Genomic DNA, 14,744 nt, shown 5'->3' with positions numbered 1-14,744 from the left:
CTACCCTGTTAAGCATTGAGTGCTGTTGTTTTTTATTGATCAGAAACAAAACTCTTCGAAATCATTTGAATCTCAGTAATTATTACATCTAAAATCAAATTTCAGATTTATCTTCTAGTACCCTGAAAAAAAAAATCAACCAAATCTGTAAAAAAAAAGAAAAGTCTGAAGTTCTGCAAAATCAAATTAAAACTGAGACCAACAATTCAAAATTGAGGAACTTGACTTGAACTTTTATACAGCAGCTTCACATACCATTACACCAAAAAAAAAAAAAAAAAAAAAAAAGCTTGCTAAAGGCGACTCCTACTGGAACTATATGAACATAATAGGATATTAAACTACCACATCCATTGAAAAATAATTTCCTTGGTGTCATGCTGGGCACCGAATGACTATGCCTAGAGCCAGCCTTAGTCCTGGTATTAAAAGTCTGCTCATTCCTAGGAGCATAAGCCTATATATACATCTATGCCATCCAGAATAAGACAAGCTCCTGTGAAGGGATGGAAGCAGACAACCAACAGGGGAAGAGGCATATAGATTCAAACAGTAGTCCATCGTGTTATGATCCATATTTACTACCTTAATTCAGTTGTAAAACCATATCCCAAGCTCTCTGAAGAGTCAAAAGAGACAATCTAAGGGAATTGTTCTTTCCACCTAGAATTTGAATCACCAGTATCTATAAGGGAACATAGCACAAACAGGCTCTTTATTTAGGTACCTAACATTACACAAGAGGAGTGTGGGCTTCAGCAAGCATAGCTGAAGTTTCTGTATCTTAGGTTCCCTATTGTAGAACTGGGCAGCATTACTGTCAACAGCTTACGGAGTTATTTTGAAGACGATTATTTTGAAACCCTCCATTCAATGAAAGTATTTTAAAACCAACCAAGTGGAAGTTAACAACTTTGTATTCAGTATCAAATGGTATGAGGTGTATTATTGATAACCTGATTCGCATAATGGGGAAATAAATATTATAATATAATGTCATTATATTAAAATAAATATTACAGTGGGGAAATAAATATTATTGTGGGCAAATATTCTCATTCACATGGGATACTTGCACAAAACTATTAAACATCCAATCAATACTTGGACTGGAGCTTTTGTGAGAGGAAAAATATGTAATATGTAGTTGCAAGTTGCTTTGTAATACATACACACAGACAATCTAATTCTGCCATTATCTTTTTTTTTCTTTTCTTTTTCTTTTTTCAATCTAAGTGCTTGATTTCATAGCTTGTGAGTTCCTGTAACAGCTACATTTTGTACGCTGTTTTTATAAAGGCTCTCACACCACTTTCCTTGCCAGAAGAAGTGGAAAACCAGTGATATTCTATTTACAAAGCATGAAGACACTATGGTGCGATGTTTATTTCTCTCTCTTTTAAATATATCAGCTTATTAGCAGTTTAATATTATTTGCAGAGCATGCGAGGTCTACTGTCTAACCTAAAAAGTACAGTTTAGAGACACTTTTAAAATGAAACTAATCACTATACCTTAAATCTTCTAACCATCATAGAACGAAATTAAATGCAGATCTTTAAAGAGAAATACTTTCTCTGGAGGCACGCAATAATTACAATATTTCCTTCAATAAATCATAAGGCTTGGGCATGCATTTAAGGCACTAACTGATTTTTAACAGTTATGCACTGCAAATATGCATGCTCAAGAATTACTTATTGTCCTGGTTTCAGGTAGGACAGAGTTAATTTTCCTCCTAGTAGCTGGCAGGATGCTATGTTTTGGATTAGAATGAGAAGAGCGCTGATAACACGCTGATGTTTTAATTGTTGTAGAGCAGTGCTTACACCAAGCCAAGGACTTTTCAGCCTCTCTCTGTCCTGCTAGCGAGCAGGCTAGGGATGCAGCAGGAGCTGGGAGGGGACAGACCCAGGACAGCTGACCCAAACTGGCCAAAGGGGTATTCCATACCATCTGACGTCATGCTGAACAATATATAGGGGTGGCTAGCCGGGGTGGAGGGGGGGGGCCGGCTGCTCGGGGATAGGCTGGGCATCGGTCAACGGGTGGTGAGCAATTGCATTGTGCATCACTTATTTTGTACACATTATTACTATTAATACTATTATTATTATTATTATTATTATTGTTGTTGTTGTTGTTGTTGTTGTTGTTGTTGTTGTTATTATTTTCCCTGTCTTAATAAACTGTCTTTATCTCAACTCACAGGCTTCACTTTCCCGTTTCTCTCCCCCATCCCGGAGAGGGAGGGGGGAGGGTGAGCGAACGGCTGTGTGGTGTTTGGCTGCCAGCCGGGCTAAACCACAACACTTATGCACTCACAGTGTATCTGCTCTTCTTGGAAGAATCAAGCAGTTTTCTCATCATTTTTAACACTACATTGCCCATGTTAAATTTAACCATTACCAAAGTAAGTATCAAATCCTCTGCGTGTTGGAAGGCATTCTTTCCTGTACATCCCTAAATGCCACTTCCCCACCATGTGAGTAACGTATCCTGCATCTTTAAGTAGCTCTGGTAGGAGTTTCTCATCCAGTGGTAGACAGCTGGGCTGGCACGGCCAGATTATTTGGTGTTGTAAACCTGTATGGATCTAGTGGGGAAAAGAAAGGAAGAGGTATTAGTTACAATGCAGTAACACATAAGCAGGTCCAAAAACAAACAATATTACACAGCAGGGTAGCATTAGGTTTAGGGCCTGGTGGTTTCACTGATGTAGCACCACGGAAGTTCAGGAAGCCAAAGATGGAGGTCAGGGCTGTATGGAGGAAGACCATGAAATAGTACTGCCAGTGTTAACAAGAGGATCTTCCCAGGCATAATTCAAGCGCAATAAAAATAAATAAATAAATAAATAATCAAGCCTTTTGTATTTTCATCTAAAAGCGTAACATGTAACAACTACTATTACAGTCTTCCTGAATGCAAAAATTTAAATAGAATGCAGATGGATAAAAATGTGCAATGCAGTTACAGCTACAGAGCTTTTGCCTTTATCAGAGAACAGTTACTGGAGGAAAAGGTGGCAAAGGCTAGGAAAGCTATTTTTGCAGTACTGCTCCAAATAGGTATTACATAAACATAGGTATGTATTTATTTACATCCTCAAAGTGAGTGTTGAGCACTTTTACAAATAAAATAAAATAAAATAAAAATTGGATATTGGAAATAGGCAAGTTTTAGACACTGACTAGATCTGACCTCTGACTGTTCCACCCAGGTTTCTAAACTTAACAAGTGGTGAACTTTGTATCTCTTCACAGAAGTATGACTGGTAATAACAGTCTGAGTAGTATATTTTGCTTGATGCAAGAAACCTCTTCAGTTACTATGTACTACAAGCTGACTTTTGTCAACTCCCATATCTCCTACTAAAAAAAACACCACAGACAAACAAAAAAAAAGTCCCACCACCCTAAACCTAGGAGGGAAAACACACACATACCAGTTTAAACATCTTGTTTGTTTACTAAGTATTTCTAGTAATCTGCCTCTGTCAAAGCACAAAATCTCCAACACCTCCCTAGACAGCAAGACATCAGATTCCATAATGCCACTAAGCACTTCAGTGTAGCAAGCTAAATGATTAATTTGAAGTCATCATGGTAGCAACCATTTGAACTCACTTTTAAACCAAGTAAGCCCTGACTTAAGGTGCATGGGTAAGTAGACTAGACTAGTAGACTAGTACACAGTGGTGGGTGTACTAGTTGCTAATTTTCTTTGAAAATGGAGCTGGATTTTTTTTTTTTTTTTAATGCAGCATTGGAAAAGTATTATTAATATAGTGAAAGATACAAGCTAGGAAAGCATTGCAATTTCTTCCACAGTCTCTAAAGAGAAAAAAAAAAAAAAAAAATGAAAATAGTAAAACAAATCCACAACTTTCAAAAACCAACAGCTTTGCTCTTTTTTCCTCACAGACTGCACGATGACTATCGGAATTCCAGCTCCAGATGTAGGTTACATTCTTAAATCTTTGAGTAATTTTTCATCATGTTCACCATATCATTGTATAAAACAAAACCCCGCACACTTGTTACACAGTTTTTTCCCGAACAGAATGTCTGCTCAATTTTATAGAAAATTTTCTTCAATTTTCTAATATTATTTTACTCATTTTTACTAAGGTCAACATGACATTGAATTATCAAGTCAGATGCGTATAATGAACATAAATTAAGACTGAACTATGAGCATTTCTAATTTCCACTCTAAGATCAGATGCTGCAAAGTCCAGTTGACACTGACCTATTTTTAGAGAAGCAAGTTAACAGTATGAACTGCATTCTAGAACAGGTCAATATGAAGAAATAGTGTAAGTAATTTAAAAAAAAAAAAAAAGGTACTGGTAAAAAAAGAAAAATTACATCCTTCTGTTCCTTATTGGCTCTTCAAGTTTGGAAACAGAGCAAAAGGTAAGCCCCCCCTAGAGCAATCGCTCAGCTACACCACGAGGTAGCACCCACTAACAGTTAATTTCATTCTGAGCACTTTCTTTGATAAATACAGTTGCAGAACGTTTTGAGAGAAAGGGGAAGTTTCTGAAACACATTCAATCCTTTGCAAGTTCCTCCATTTTGTTCTTGCTAATTTTTTTCCCGTTTTTGCCAAAGCTGCAATGAAAATGAAAGGGAAAAAAAAAAAAAAAAAAAAAAAGTATAGCAAAATTATGAAGTTCAATTCTTAAACCTGTGGGAGGAAAAAAAAAAAGGGGGGGGCGGGGAATCATGCGCATGAGTAGGAAGCTGGGCACCCAGGCTAAGGATCAGCCTGTGGGCACTCTGTCATGGGAGCATGGGGCACCATGTGAAGGAGGATGTACAGGTGAAGGACGCATTTAAACACTGCACGGGAAAATAAATAGCACAAACTGAGCACGCAGTGCTGCCTCTGGCTGGATCTTGTGCGTGCCCACCCTGCTCAGAAGCACCTAAGAGAAGGGGACCGCGCCGGGGCTGTTTGTCCCGGCGCCCTGCGGTGCCTTTTAACCCGGCACCTTGCACTACCCCGCCCCTGTATTTCCCAGCTCGCAGCCCACAGCTCAGCGGGACGCGGACGGGTTTATTTCCACACAGCGGGGCACAGCCCGTCCCTACCTGGTAGCGGCCGCTGAGCAGCTGGCTGCGGGAGGGCGTGCAGAGCGGCTGCGTGTAGTACCGCTCCAGCCGCACGCCGCCCGCACCCAGCGCGTCCAGCCGCGGCGTCCGGATGGCCGAGCCGTGCCAGCCCACGTCGCCCCAGCCCAGGTCGTCGGCCAGCACCAGCACCAGGTGCGGGGCCGCACGCCGAGCCGCCGCCGCCGCCAAGCGCAGGGCGCACCACAGCAGGCAGAGCCGCGGCGGGACGCCCGCCCGCCCCGCCATCCCCCGGCCGGCCGCCGGAGCAGGAACTGGGCCGCTGAGGGAGCCGCGGCGCCGCCCCGGGGCCGGGCTGAGGCGAGGGGAGCGCCGCGGCCCGGCACAGGCCCGCCCCCGGCCTCCCTGCCTGTCTCGTGTGCTGGCCTGAGGGAAAAGTCGTGGTGGGGTGCCCGCTGTGGGCAAGTGCCGAGTAGCTTTAGGTTGGTTCGTTTGTCAGATGAGGTTAAAAAACAGGGTGTGCGCTTGTGGTCTGTGTCAGCTGAGTAACCATCTCAGCAATGTTGCCTTCCGATTTCATCTTCCTGTAATTCCTGCGATAAACATCCGTTTTAAACCATGGAGGCTTTCCCAGGTGGAACCATGGATCTGCCTGCAAGCCCGCATTGCAGCTTTCACTAGTAGAGGACACGGTATATGCTGGTGCAAAGAACGGGACCGTTAATTCTCCCTGCCTACATGAGGCTGTTGCAGCTCATCCAGTGCTACCCACAGAGGTTATGCAGTGCTTTAAACAAGGTGCGGCAGCCGCAACGCAGCCATGGCCTCGCTGCTTGCCAAACGGTGCCACAGACCTGGAAAGAAAAGCTGCCACCGTCACTGGAGAGGCAGCTGAGGTGTGCGAGATGGCAAATATTCCTGTAGGAGAAAGTGCACGGCCTCTGCCACCGTTAGCTACTATCCTCCCTCCCCTGCCCACTCCTTCTGCAAAGCCATGAGTGACACAGTGCTTTTTTCTCCTAATTTTGGTCATGTGGTTGAGAAGTCTAGATCCACCTCCAGCCGTAAAATGTTGTCTATGACTGTTAGAGTGTAGGAAGGAAGTGAAGAAACCAAGAGGCAGAAATAACAGCTATGTCAACAGGGCTGTTTCTTCAAACCTTGTATTGTTCTAAGGCAATACTGTAGACAACTGCTAACCTACTTAAAAGTCTTGGTGTAAAAGCTAAGACTGTGGATGGACAGAACTGTCAGCTATGATCAATTTTGTTCATCCATGGAATACATAAATATTTCAGTGTCCAGTTAAAAATCAAATAAACACATCTTTGATACTTAGCTGGAATGGTACATACATGTCATCCCAACTTCATAGAGCAATTTGGTAACAGGTGAAAGAAAAATACACACTGAAAATACTATTTATCAGTGAAAAAAAAAAAAAGTATCAAGTACTATTGCTAATTTTCTTTCTGATTGACTGGTCTCTGTAGAAAGTAGGTTCTCGCTCCTCTGAATTAAATCTAGTGGATAAGCCTATGAAGTTACCAGGTATTCTATAAACTCCAAAGGATTCCCTGTTGGTTTGAAAACAGTAACAAAGATGAGTGATGACACATATTTTTTTTCTACAATAATTAGTAACACATTCATTCATATTCCCTCGAGGAGTCAGTTTAACCTTAAATTTTCATCTCTGAAGCAGTATTGATTATTAGTGGTCCTGATACCTGTCTAAACAGATATTACTTGCTCTCTACCCCACTTCCAGGTCTTTCTCCAGACCTGGTCTTTCTCCAGGTCTTTCTCCAGGTAGAAGAAACGGGTTGTGCCACAGAGGCATTTCCAAATCAAATGACAAAAAGAGATTGGAACTGAAACTCCATACACAGGAGAGGAAAATCCATAATGAAAAGAAAGCAGGAAAGCAGATGAGGAAAGCGTTGATAAGAAGAAGGTGTATCTGGCAGGTAATGCAAAGTGCCAAGGAAATCCAGGCAAAAAGGAATTTTATATGATGTAAAAGAAAGAGAAAGAAAACAGAATTTAGAGGGAAGAGATGCATTAAATGAAAAATCTAATTTCATTGTTAATTTTTTCTCTCATAAAGAACAATGAAGAATGAATGGGTGCTATTAAGTCAAGTTACCACTGGTTCCCTTATACCAAGATCTCTAAGTTCTTTTTCTTTACATAGAAACAATTATTATTGCTGTCTTTTTGTAATTTTATTCTGCATATTATACCTTGTTTATTTTCTCCCTGAGTCAATTTCTGGGACTGAGCACTGATGTGTTTAAGGTTCTGGAAGGGGACTGTTCCTGCATGCTTTTGTTCACCCCAGTTTTAGGAGTTGGATGAAAATTAATAAAATTAAACAAATAAGATAACCAAATTTCTTTCTTTATTGCTAAGGAGGCAAGTGAGCCCCTAGTTAAAAAAGGACACTGCTACAAGAAGTAACAACATTTTCCTAACATCTTTTTTCCCTGAAGAAAATTCCAAGGTTGCTGACAAGCTGATATGTGACTATGAGTTATATTTTCTTTGTTGAGATGTGATTCATACTGTTCATAAGGCTGGAATATTCTGACTTACCTTGTTTTTAGTTCAGATCCCATCACTATTCACAGTCGTCTCACAGAATTGTATATTTTGCTAACTTCCATGTCCTCATTCTAAGTAAAACTCCATTCAAATTTTAGCAAATTCTCATGGAAGCAACTCTTGTTCAGTCAGAACAATTACTTTTAAAATCTATGCAGCGCTGGTAAAAACAGAAATGTTGGATGCAAATTTTGCTATAAAATTCATCATAACTTATTTACTTATTTATTCATCATAACTTATTTACATCATATGTTTTAAAATGTAAGATGGTGTTCAAGCACAGCTGAACTCATATCCCCTTATAGAGGATATGTCAAAAAAATTTTTTATTTACTTTATTTATTTACATACTTTATATGTCAAAAATTTTTGCTGTTTGCCCTGCTCAACCAGACTGGGCTAACCTGATTGCCTGAGCTGCCAGAGTTAATACATTATGTCAGACCATCTAAAACATTCACAGCAGATACTGCAGCAGTCACAGTCTGGATATTGCTGCTGTCTTCTTTTTTCTTTTATTTTTCTTATTACTATTAGAAGGATATAGATTCCCAAACAGAAAATACTATTTATATCAGAGTATTCTCTTGAATCAAAAGAATAAACCATGAAAATGGCTGGTGTTCAGTCCCCTCTGTTTCTGTCAACCTTTTCTGAATTTGGGTTTGAAAAATTTCAATTTTGAGTTCTATGATTAATGCAATCATTAAAGTGACAGAATGATGGCCTCTATGTTGCTTTATCATTCCACACAGGATATGAACATGGCACAATGTGGGAACCTGGACCAAAGATTCAAGTGACAGCAGTAACAGTTACTCTTGGGTACTCTGAGGCTGGGAGGAGAATAAAGGACAATGACATAGAACGTGTTTGAGAAACCTGCATTCTGAGATGTCCTAATCTCTCCACTCACGGAAATTTGTGTATTTCACAAGATTTCCTAGATGATCAACTGTCATTTTTTCACCTCATTACAAACTTCTCTGTTAATGTGGGTGACTTGAGAGACTCAAAAGATATTTCTGCCAGCCTTTCCACCCTGGTATTTCAGTTTGACTGGCTGGAAGTCCTCTTAAAACATGGATGTACTACTTGAACAGTCCTGTTCTTATTCACTTTCCCTTGCTGTATGTTGACATCAGAAGTTTATGCAACACCATATCACGACATCCAATGAAAGGAAGCAGTAACAGGAAAACACAAAAGCCATCAAGCTCCCTCATCCATTTCTTCATTTTTATTTTTATTTTTATTTTTTTCATTTTTTGACTATGAAAGATTGACTTTTATGTGTGGTGGTCTCCATGGGCATGATTTGGAAAGCTTATTCCCTTTACAATTTAGCCGTGCTGCGATGTGCTGCAGTGATGAACTATCCTAATAAATAACTAGTAAGCTGGTTTGGGTATCAGACTATAAAAAAGCAGCAGGGTAAACTAGGAAGCACAGTCAGAGATATAGCTGTGCTACAATAGCTACAATGCTTTTAATACTTAACCATGTTTGCTTAAAACTGGTTAAATTATCTCTACTCCTGAATGCACTGTTAACTAGAAAGCACAGCCATTTTTAAGAGAGAAAAGAGTGCAGCAATCTCTCAGATAATCCTTTTGTGAAGAACATGGAGTTGTTTTGGCCTTACAAGTTGGCAGCAGTAAAGGAACTTTTTGTGTTGCCTTGTCCCAGAAACAGCAGTCCACAGTTTTTGTCTGCTTCCCTAAATCTTGCAGCTAACTGAACCTTAACTGGCTAAGGCTCAAGCCGGGTGAGACCCAGGTGACAAAAGCTGTCATTGAGCAGCCCACAAGGGAATCAGTGTTTGGGCCTCCTCTCCAGATCCTATATTCTCATAGTTACATAACTGATTCTAACTTCATGTCTGGGTTGTGGAAGGCATAAATGAAACAGTGTTTTGGCATAGCAAAGCTAATTAGGAACATATATGTGAGAACCTGTGTTCTGATAGCTGTTATCGTACACTCCCAATGTTAGCTTGCACTAAGACTTCAGCAAGAGTCAGTGTTCATTATTCAAACTGTGTTTCTCCTGATATATTCTATTTATACTTTTACTTCTTTTCTAAAGATTTAGATGCACAACTTATTTGGAAAAAACAGTACATTTTGCACATTGTTTCTATTCTTATAAAAACTTTTCTAAAAAGTTTAATCTATAGCATAAAGGTGAGTGTTGCTCTTTGTAAGTCAGAAATTGTTGTATTGTGATTCAAAAGAATTGTTGAACATATTATGGAATTCAGAAGTGTGTTTTAATATTCCAGTGTGTTTCCATTGTTCAGTTTATTCCAATCATGCTTTTATGGGCTATCAAGTATTTAACACTGAAAAAAGCTCCTCCGCTGTGGATTTAATTGAATTTTTCCACTGTTAATATTTTTGTCTGAAAACATATGGTTCTAACTACTGTTCCATCTATAATTAACAGGAAAAGGAGGAACAGAAGTTCTTCAGTGTCACTGTTAAGTCTTCAGATTTAGACCAGTAGATCCATGAGACAGTACTTTAAATTCTTTTCAAACACTGAGCAATAACATCTTTTGTGTTGTAGAATATTACATGTAATCTACTAGCTAATCTGTATAAAATAATGAAGAACAGACTTCTTGCAGCTGTTTCATTAGAAAGCACTAGATTTTGATCTGCAAGAATTTCCACTAGGAAGATATACTGAGAAAATAAAATAGCAGTTCAGTTTGCCTTTAATATTGCCTTTATTATTTTTTAATGATGGATTGGATATATTTCAATTCTTTAGGGAGCATTTGCTATTGGCCAATACCAAGAACAACTTTCTCCCCTACATTAATTTAGATCTGCCAGTCTGTGAGCAAGCTGAATCAAGGATCTTACTCACTCCCAGCCACTTCTTGCTCACAAGTGTTACTGAGAAGGGTCAGCATATACTGGTTCATTAACTGTGCTCAAATCTCTGATGTGAACAACCCATACAAGGAAGCAAGGGGGCAACACAATCAAATTTCTCACTGATGAATGGAAATGAGGATCTTGTGTTCAGCAATTAATGAACCTGAGTAATTTGATTCTCTGAATTTCATGCATATAAATGGAACTATCTCCTACTGCAAAATTTCCTGTATCCTCATCTGTGTTTATATTTTGGGACTTTCACCCTTTCTCTGAAGGCGCATTCTTGTTGGTTCAGTCAGCACCAGTGGCTCTTGTATAATAGTTGCTGAGTAATTTTTCCCTAAAAGTTCAACTTCCAATTTCTGTCCAACTTTGCTGAGTTCTATGGGAACATATGCAAAAGCCAGACTTCGCTGGGCACTGTAACTGAAACTTCCAGATGTGGTGTTGCCAATAACCTGGAAGGAAAAAATATAAAAAAAAAAAGAAAAAAAAAAGTTTAATGCTTATTTTTGACATGCATGAACTTTTTTTTAATCTCTGTTTTTTTAAAAAAGCTATACACCTCAGATACTAATTTTGGATTATACACAATACATATGAAGTAAGTTTCAAGTGCATCATGCAGTTTGTGACATTCTCAGTGGGTGGCTTCAACTTAAACTGGACAGGTTTTGCTCCCTGAAAAAAGTCTATTCCTATTGTATTCAGTTAAGTTTTAACTGAGAACAAAACCTGTACATATATACATACACACACACAATGTCATATATATACATAAATTATATACAGTAATTTAACTACTAATAAGTGTTTCAACATGTAGTATGAGCTGAAGTGCAGTGGCCTAAACTTCACTGCATTTTTGTTTTATTTTGTTTTTCTTCTTCTAAGCAAATTACAGAAATTATATTAGGACAATGGTGAACTTGCAAGGTGACTTAATACATGACATAATACTTTAGTCTAACTCCAGTTTCTACACTGGTATTCCACATTTTTACTACAGAAATTTACTGTTAGTCTTTGCTTCCTGCTTGACATTTGGAAAATGGTATCATACCTTCAAAATGTTTTGTGCCAGTAAAAGAAAAATACTATATTCACACTTGAAACACAAAGTTAGATTCTGTTCATGGGGAATTAACTTTAGTTTCTTGTAACATGATCTATACTCCTTACCTTGCCATTATGCCACACACTTTCATTTCCCTCTGGATCAACATCATCTGTTTGCAGGGTGAGATATACCAGTCGTCGTTTGAGCCCCTTTTCTTTAATCTGCTTCAGTGTTTGCTTCCCTATAAAGTCTGCTGGCTGAAAGAATAGCAGATAATAATGATATTTAGGTTAGTCAGGTTATGCAAAAAGGTTAGAGAGAAAATTATTTGTTTGTGCCCATTTGTTTTCCTAGTATTTAAGTATTCTGTATGAAATGCAGGTTAAATAAAAGTTTTGATGTATCTTGATACTTTATACTGATATATTTATTGTATCTTGGTAATTTTATTGAGTATATTAGTTTTTCCAGAGCTTAGTCTTTTCAGTATTCATAATTTCAAATGCAGTAGGAACACATACGTAGCAAGATGCGTGCCCAGTTAAAGTTGTGAGCCAGAAGACTCACAAAGAGTTTCATTTCTGTTTCTATTAAAAAAAATGGGATTCCAATACCAATATCCTATAGCCTTGGCTTCCCTCTGTGGACATTCATCCTTTTCAATACTATGAGCAACCACAGCAGTAACTTGGTACTAGTTTGCTTTGGTGTGTCAATGTCAGGGTGCAGAGCTGGCAGCTTTCTCCATGTTCTTGTTTTAAGCTATGTTTTTTTTTCCCCATAGGCACCATTTTATGGGATAATAAAGAACATTAGGTACAGAATAATACTGTCATTTGGAGTTCCCTTTTCCATCTTGCCTAACAAGATACAAGTACATTTCTAGCAGCAGACTGCATAAATGTGTGACAAGTACTGGGGTTGCCATCTGTACAGCTCGGAATCCTGAAGGATATATATGACAGTATTCATTGCATGTGATGATGTTGAGCTGGCTGAGCTAGCCTGATTCCACAGCAAGGATCGCAGATATGAGCTTGTTTTGCCTACCAGTAGCTGTGAAACTGACTTGCCTCACACTGCTATCTCCTAGGTCTTAGATGTAACTCAACTTCCTTACTTGGTTGGCTGGGAGCAAATTCGAAAAACAAGCTATAGAAAGAAGAGTTGTTAGAAAATTGGTGGTCCTGGAAAGAATGCTTCAAGAGCCAAAAGAAAGCCCCTTTCAATGATGCTGACAGTTCAGACAGAGGATGAAACAGTAATTAGACTGGATCTGTGCAGGAAATATGAGGAATAGTGTGTTACAAATTCTGCCTTTTTTTTTTCCTCATTATTGTTTAATTTAAAGGCATAGATCAGACAGAACAAAAGACTTGCATTCAACTAATTTGTCAGACCCACATCATCCTGGCCTGTGGGCAAGAAAAATAATAGCAGTTACAAGTTCATCTAGTTTTACAGCCTTTGCTGAGAAGATGAGTAATAGTGAAAGCTATTTTAAGGCACATGGTCCTAGGTCAGTGTGACAGTTCCTGTACATCTGAAGCAGGATTTTTAGTCATTTGAAGAGTGCTTAAGAGAAGGAAGTGAAATATTGTTGAAGATAAAATGCAATTTCTGGTAATGTTCTTTAACTTCTGCAGAGAATTACACCACTTAGGTCCATCCTAGCACTATATTTGAAATACATTTGTAGTTAGTGCTCTGCTTATGGAGAGAAATTCAAAATAAATAGATCTAAAGTGCTGTACTCTGGGAGTTTGTCATTGTCACTCCTTATGTATCAGCACTGAATCATTATTTTGCAGTAATAACAGAACTACAAGTACAACATATTGTACTTGGAATACAGTATTACACAGTTAGAACATGTTCTTATTACTGTACAGAATCACAGAATCATCTAGGTTGGAAGAGACCTCCAAGATCACCTAGTCCAACCTCTGACCTAACACTAACAAGTCCTCCACTAAACCATATCACTAAGCTCTACATCTAAACATCTTTTAGAGACCTCCACGGATGGTGACTCAACCGCTTCCCTGGGCAGCCCATTCCAATGCCTAACAACACTTTTGGTGAAGAAGTTTTTCTTAATATCCAAGCTAAACTAATCCAAGCTAAGTTGCTCCCCTGGCGCAACTTCAGCCCATTCCCCCTCGTCCTGTCACCAGGCACATGGGAGAATAGACCAACCCCCACCTCGCTACAGCCTCCTTTAAGGTACCTGTAGAGTGCGATAAGGTCGCCCCTGAGCCTCCTCTTCTCCAGGCTGAACGATCCCAGCTCCCTCAGCCGCTCCTCGTAAGACTTGTTCTCCAGACCCCTCACCAGCTTCGTTGCCCTTCTCTGGACTCTCTCGAGCACCTCCATGTCCTTCTTGAAGCGAGGGGCCCAAAACTGAACACAGTACTTGAGGTGTGGCCTCACCAGAGCCGAATGCAGGGGGACAATCACTTCCCTAGCCCTGCTGGCTACACTGTTTCTTATGCAAGCCAGGATGCTGTTGGCCTTCTTGGCCACCTGAGCACACTGCTGGCTCATATTCAGCTGACTATCAACCAAAACTCCCAGGTCCTTCTCTGCCAGGCTGGTTTCCAACCACTCATCTCCCAGCCTGTAGCGCTGCTTGGGGTTGTTGCACCCCAGGTGCAGGACCCAGCACTTGGCCTTGTTGAGTTTCATACAGTTGGCCTCAGCCCATCGGTCCAGCCTATCCAGATCCTCCTACAGAGCCTTCCTACCCTCGAGCAGATCGACACATGCACCTACCTTGGTGTGGTCTGCAAACTTAGTGAGGGTGCACTCGATGCCCTCATCTAGATCATCGATAAAGATATTAAAGAGAACTGGCCCCAGTACTGAGCCCTGGGGGACGCCACTAGTGACCAGCCTCCAACTGGATTTAACTCCATTCACCACGACTCTTTGGGCCTGGCTACCCATCCAGTTTCCAATCCAACAAAGCGTACGCCAGTCCAAGCCAAGAGCAGCCAGTTTCTCGAGGAGAATGCTGTGGGAAATGGTGTCGAAAGCCTTACTGAAGTCAAGGTAGACCACATCCACAGCTTTTCCCTCATCCACTAAGTGTGTCACTTT

At 39.9% G+C, this 14,744-nt stretch overlaps 2 protein-coding genes across 3 annotated transcripts in view; both read right to left on the bottom strand.

The window, feature by feature from the left end:
• ARSB (arylsulfatase B) overlaps positions 1-5,433 on the bottom strand; it is a 64,985-nt gene extending 59,552 nt beyond the window's left edge. Inside the window, exons 1-2 of one of the 2 annotated variants that reach the window (XM_040541607.1) lie at positions 5,103-5,433; positions 2,410-2,596 (exon numbers count right to left, since the gene is read on the bottom strand). In XM_040541607.1, the coding sequence (XP_040397541.1) occupies positions 2,410-2,596; positions 5,103-5,369 (454 nt within the window). In that variant the 5' untranslated portion in view covers positions 5,370-5,433. The remainder of the gene's footprint in view (positions 1-2,409; positions 2,597-5,102) is intronic. The other variant, XM_040541608.1, reaches the window with a different exon arrangement.
• A 4,973-nt stretch (positions 5,434-10,406) lies between these two features.
• The window catches only part of DMGDH (dimethylglycine dehydrogenase), a 50,522-nt gene continuing 46,184 nt past the window's right edge, over positions 10,407-14,744 (bottom strand). The window contains exons 15-16 of the mRNA XM_040541605.1: positions 11,765-11,899; positions 10,407-11,040 (exon numbers count right to left, since the gene is read on the bottom strand). Of these exons, the coding sequence (XP_040397539.1) occupies positions 10,825-11,040; positions 11,765-11,899 (351 nt within the window). The 3' untranslated portion in view covers positions 10,407-10,824. The remainder of the gene's footprint in view (positions 11,041-11,764; positions 11,900-14,744) is intronic.

Source organism: Cygnus olor, chromosome Z (genome assembly GCF_009769625.2).
Source record: "Cygnus olor isolate bCygOlo1 chromosome Z, bCygOlo1.pri.v2, whole genome shotgun sequence".
Taxonomy (NCBI): Eukaryota; Metazoa; Chordata; class Aves; order Anseriformes; family Anatidae; genus Cygnus; species Cygnus olor.
Note: the sequence above shows the minus strand (reverse complement) of the source record. Positions and strands in the feature narration are given on the sequence as shown.